The sequence below is a fragment of the Cebus imitator genome, unplaced genomic scaffold, assembly GCF_001604975.1.
Source record: "Cebus imitator isolate Cc_AM_T3 unplaced genomic scaffold, Cebus_imitator-1.0 Scaffold106, whole genome shotgun sequence".
Classification (NCBI taxonomy): domain Eukaryota; kingdom Metazoa; phylum Chordata; class Mammalia; order Primates; family Cebidae; genus Cebus; species Cebus imitator.
In genome coordinates, this window is record NW_016107421.1 from 553887 (window position 1) to 559890 (window position 6004).

Genomic DNA, 6004 nt, shown 5'->3' on the forward strand with positions numbered 1-6004 from the left:
CATTTAGAGAAGAGATGGAAGTGATTACTTTCCCTGCAGAGGTAAGGAAGATGGATGGGGGGCCAGGAGAGATGTCTTCACAGTGAGGCCTTTGAGATCATCAGACCAAGGGTCTCATGGCATGTTTCAGGCTTCCATGGATGGCATTGTTCTGTGCAGATGTATTTGAAATGAGTGTCATCCATGTGTGCTTGAATCTAAAAAGGATATTTGGAAACAAATACCATTTCCCAGTCCTTCACACTGAAGACTGCTTTCTGTCCTCTCGCTACGAGGATCAGAGGCTTTCCCTCTGCCTTGGATCACCCTTGCTCCATTTTGGATGGGATCTCAGATGCTAGCTGTAGCCTGGGGATCCCTGCTGTCTCTGGGGGAGGGGGTGGGGTTGGGGAAGTCACTTTTGGAAAACAAGCCTCATCAGAATGCTTGATCGTTGGATAATGTTGGGCTCCTCTCTTTTTCCTTCCTGGCACTCTTTAATTACTGGGGAGAGGGTGGGTGCCTTCTTCAGAAGTGTGAGGTAAATGTATAAGCCAAGAATGAGTCAGTAGATTCTTCAGCAGCTCTCCACTGCACTATCCTCTAGAGTTGGAAAGGGCTGGTGTTGTACCACTGGGCCAGTGCTGAAAGCAGAGTTCACCGTGATTGGCACGTGCTGGTGAGCAAGGAGCTCTTGGAAGTGGTCATGCATGCAGCCAGTTCCCCCCAACCCAGCAAGGGCATAGTGAGGGTGGCCTGTTGCGGGATAAGGAGAAGAGACCCCTGGACACTGTGCATTGGTCTGTGCTGTGCTGACTGGGTGTGGTCCTGGTGCCTGTCTACATGTTGATGGTATGTGGGGCTGGGGGCTTTCTACAGTCTTCCTGTTCCACTCCCTCTCCTGTTGTGAGCAGCCGGTGGACAGACCAGACAGTGCAGTGTTCTGCTCTTGCATTCTGGCACAGGTGGGGACATGAGCCTTCTGTGACTTGCTCTTGCTGGTTTTATCTTAGGGAGTTTTAAGTGTTTATAGATACCTAAGAACTTTGTTCGTGCGCTATTTAAAACATTTACATAAAGTGCAGAGATATATGGGATTCAGTAATTAAGCAAAAGATTCTCTGAATCAGTGTGCTTGTCTTTGAACAGAATTTTTAGGAAGTCTCCCTCCGTTTCCATGCTGAAGCTCCTTGTGGACTGGGCATTGCTGTGAGCTGGGGCATAACATAGTGTGTGAACGCTGAGAGCCAGGTTCTTGTCTTCATGCGTTTTGTTCTTTTTGACTGTGTTAGCGGCTCCAAGTACTTCAAAGCATCTCATGACCAAGTAGCTCCTTACATATTTGACATCTCGGTGACATGGGCCACGTAAGGTAGGAGAGCAGCTCTGGGAGAAGCAGTGCCCCTTTCGTTCGTGGCTTTAATTGAGCCAAGGTGAGTGGACTGTAGAATCCATTTCTGGATTCTCTTAAGAGAGTATCTTGTGTTATTGGGTGAACTCATCAGATTTTCGGGTTGAGAGAAGTTTCAGTGTCTGTGGCTGAGGTATTTCCCTCTTATGTGTGTGTAGATGCACACGCCTGGCCTGTGAGTGGTAGATTGGGCTGAGGGTGCAGGCCTGGAGCTGCTGAGCCCCAGAGCAACTGACGTAGACAGCTTTGGCAGCAAGATCCTGAGAAATGGCAGGGGGCCAGAGAACACAGGGACAGGGCCAAGAATAGCTGAAAAATATCAAATGCTGAAGTTGGAGAATGCACTGCTCTGTGTCCCGGTGTCCTCCCAGCTGCTGTGTACTGTGGTCCTGTGAGCCTCAGTGTCCCTTCAGCACACCTACAAGAGCATCCAGGGCACACCCTGGGCCCCTGACACCCCCACCCACACAGGCATGCATTGCCCCTTAGGGGATAAGATTGATGCAATCCCCCATGCCCCCAGCAGCGCACTGGGCCTGTGCATAGGTCAAGGTCTGGTGAGAGTGTGAGAAATATTTTCTCTTGGAGACAAGAATGTGTTTCAGCCACAACAGGGTGTGTTTCAATCGGAAGAGTGAAAGGGCACCTTGAAATGCAAGTTTATGAATATGTTTCTGTACTTTCAGACCATCATCAAAGAGGGGATGCTGACCAAACAGAACAATTCATTCCAGCGATCAAAAAGGAGATACTTTAAGCTACGAGGGCGAACGCTGTACTATGCCAAAACAGCAAAGGTGAGGCCCATGCAGGAAAGCACACATGAGGACTCACGGGAGGGTCCCAGGGGAGGAAGCGGGATGCTGAGTCCGTCCTTGTATGGGAGAAGCTTCGATTTTCAGATCTGTTCTTGCCAGTGAGTTTGTAACACTCCACACTGTCAGGTTTTATTTGTCTCAAGGCATGCTTTATTTCTTAACAAAATTAATTTTTATTCATTTTCCTTTAATGTCATCTGTAATGGGGAAAAGGAAAAAGTCACAGAAATAGCCACATTACAATTGGATATCTTTCTTTCAGAAAAGTGGGGGGATCACAGGGATATAAATCTTATCTTCTTAATGTTAAATAATTATTTAAGTATATTGAGCTTCTTGGTGCGTGAACAGAAATGGGAAATTCTTTATTTTTAGGCTTTCTAGCAATTAACCTTTTTTCTGTATGCCCTATCGTAGGTAGATTTAAAGCTGGAAGCACCGAGTGGGTGCTGCTGGAGAAAGGGGAGCCAGTGAAAGTCACTGATTACTGCCATATTTAAGTGAATGTGGTGTTAGACTTCAGACACCAGTTGTTGGCTGGGATTCTGAATATCTGTATTTTTGTATCAGTATTGGTGTCATTAGTAATATTTTGATATTTAAGAAATATGGAATTTGAATCATTTACATTTTGAAACATATCCCTGGAAAGTTATTGCATTAAAATTTGAAATGGAACAAAGCAGCTTGTTTAGAAAGGGTTCTGACAACTTCCCTCACTTAAAAAAAAATGACAAAAACAACCTTTTACAGTTAGCTCTTGGGGTGAGGGGAAGGGGAAGGTTACTTAAAAGATTGAGTCTGTTTTCTGAGTTATTAGTTTGATCTTCTCCAGGATTCCACATAGAGCCATCGTAAAATAGAGGGGATGGTATAAGGGAAACAGGAGGCAGGGGCTACGCGGGGGGACTGGGGGGAATCGAGAGGGAAACAGGGGGAGGTCCCCAGGCCTGATTCCCAGCCCTGCCCTGGAGCATCTCTCTCTCCAGGTTCAGGCTCCTTCTGCTTTGCTCTCTTGTTTCCTTTCATGGCCAGACCCCTTCTAGGTGGACCTGCCTCTCTTTCCCATAAGAATTTGTTGTAGCTAGGACCTTTCCCCTCCATGTGCTCGCTGGAGGAACAGCCGGAAGGACATAGAATCCTCAGTCCAGACCCCGGCCTTCTCTCAGCTAAAACACTGTGTGAGAACATACTTCACATGTCAAAGGGAACACTGGTATTGAGGGTAATAAACACAGAAATAACAGCATTGAGTTCTTTGCTTTGGTTCTCTCTTTCTTTTCCTCCACTGATGCAATGTCAAATAAAGGTCGTGGATTAAAAAAAAAAAAAAATTATGGCACTATACCTGTGAGCCCAAGCTTTTGGTTATAAGCAGGTGGGTGGGTTAATTTGGATTGGCGTATTGAGTGGATGCTACAGTTTCAAGGTACTTGGGCATCTGTGGTTGCTTGGCAGGGATCGGGGTGTGGTGGGCAGCGCTGGCTAGTGCTTAGGGATGTACCTGTCTTTGCGTGCCTTAGTCCCTGTGTTCGTCTCTTTCCAGTCAATCATATTTGATGAAGTGGATCTGACAGATGCCAGCGTGGCTGAATCCAGCACCAAAAACGTCAACAACAGTTTTACGGTAAGATTCCTGAGTCATGCCTTTCTTGATTCTTCACTGCATTTGGCTTTCCATTTTGATTTGAACACGTGTGCAAACAGTTCTAACAGTTTCATTCTCTTCTTTCTGATTGGAGTGATTGCTGGTAAAATTAGAATTTAATGCTAAAAGTAATACTGTGGTTAGAGAATAGGAGAATACCTGAGAATTTGACATGCATAAGCACAAAAGGACAATAAGGACCAAATAAATTTTTTAAATGTGTTTTGGTTCATGTCTTATCATCTGTGTGTAGAGTTTTGTTTTTGTGATTAATGTAGAATATTTGCAAAATGCAGAAAAGTATGTTAATGCAATAAAAAGCAGCCACAATCTAGCCACCTCAAAACATAGAGTGTTAATATTTTGGTGTATTTATTTATTTTTCCCTTTTTTACATTTAAATTTTCTTCCAAATTTATAAAAGTTATATAGGACTTTCTGCGAAAGTTCTAAATGCACAAAATCAGGTGATCTCACCACTTAGAGGTGGCCAGCTGCTTACTCTGGAGTGTTTATTTTGTATAATTGTGTCTTTACCTACGTGTACCCATGAGATCATGCTGCACCTTTTTGTTTACACCTTTCTCCCCCCGCCCCGAAGACATTTTATACTAGACATTTTCTCATGTCAGCTGATCTAAATGTTCATGATAGTATTAGTGGCTATAATAGCATTTCCTTGTATGGTTTTATAATTTAGGCTTTATGGGCTGACTTTAGAGCCTACCTGTATAAGGCATGACTCTAATAACAGCACTAGAATTTTTAAAGCTGTTTTTTTAATGCTATTAGGCCATCCCATCTAGACATAAAGTATGCCTCTCAATTTTAAAAATTATTCTTTTATTATTCAGCCAAGGTCAGCCATTTCCCTCATGTTTAGGATCTGACATTTGGGGTTAGTATTAGCTTCAGGTGCTTTCAGGTTTTGTTTTATTTACTGATGGATTCGTTGTTGATGTTGCTGATACAAATGGATTTTCCATCCTCTGTCTAAACCTCTGCTTATTTTGTGTTGTTGTAACTGCTCTTGGTTTATTCCTCATTTTACTTGGAATATTTGTAGTTTTCTCTATTATTTTTACCAGGTGGGATTACTTTTTTTGAGATGGAATCTCCCTTTGTCACCCAGGCTGGTGTGCGGTAGTGTGATCTCGGCAGCCTCTGTCTCCCAGGTTCAAGCAATCCTCATGCCACAGCCTCCCTAGTAGCTGGAATTATAGGCATATACTATTATGCCCAGCTAATTTTTGTAGTATTAGTAGAGACCGGGTTTCACCATGTTGGCCAGGCTGGTCTAGAACTCCTGGCCTTGAGTGATCTGCCTGCCTCAGCCTCCCAAAGTACTGGGATTACCAGCATGAGCCACCGTGCCTGGCTCTGAACATTAATTTAGATGTTCATTTTGGTTTCAGTTATTCGTGGATTTCCTAATAAAAAAATTATTCTTGGCAATGTTGAATTTTATTCCTTAATCTTATAATTTAGAATTTTCCCATTGGTATGTATGCATTTGTTTTGGGTAAAAAGGTTGCCTTGTTACACTTTTAAAACAATTGTTTTTTCTGTTTTTCATTTTAATGGATGCAGAATAGGTGGACATATTGCCTTTGTTGTGTTTTGATTTCAGAATTAAACTAACCCCATAAAATTCATTTAGTAACTTTCCATGAGGTTATGTTTTCTGTAACATTTTATGTAGCTTTGGGATTTGTTGTTTCTTAAGTTTGAAAGAGTTTATTTTAGATTATTTGTCATGAAGACTTTTTAGGGAGGTTCAGGCTGTAATTGAAATAAATCCTAAGATATTTATTTCTTGCATTTTGATCATTTGAGCCTTTTTATTTTTGAGTCCATGTCTGTGATTTACTTTCTCACTAATTCCACACCTTCAAATTTAGAAGCATGTACTGTTATGTCGTTTAAATACCTATGTCTTTGGTTGGATTTCCTTTGCGGTTCTGATTTTTTTTTGTTTAGTTTGCTTTTCTTGTCAGATTTCTTAAACTCCAGCATTTTTGTTTTCTTTGTTTTTAAAGAGAACCTCGTTCTTAGATTATTGAACAATTCTACTTTTCTATTTCCTTTCTTTCTTTTTTTTTTTTTTTTTACAGAGCACCTTCACATTTTATGTGAACTTGAATATGG

The 6004-nt window shown here is 42.2% G+C and overlaps 1 protein-coding gene across 2 annotated transcripts in view; it reads left to right on the plus strand.

Moving 5' to 3' along the window:
* DGKD (diacylglycerol kinase delta) overlaps positions 1-6004 on the plus strand; it is a 111009-nt gene that overhangs the window by 31832 nt on the left and 73173 nt on the right. For both annotated transcript variants that reach the window (XM_017537691.2, XM_017537690.2), the window contains 2 exons: positions 2077-2187; positions 3755-3835. In XM_017537691.2, coding sequence (XP_017393180.1) covers positions 2077-2187; positions 3755-3835 — 192 coding nt within the window. Of the gene's footprint in view, positions 1-2076; positions 2188-3754; positions 3836-6004 lie in introns of those variants that run through there.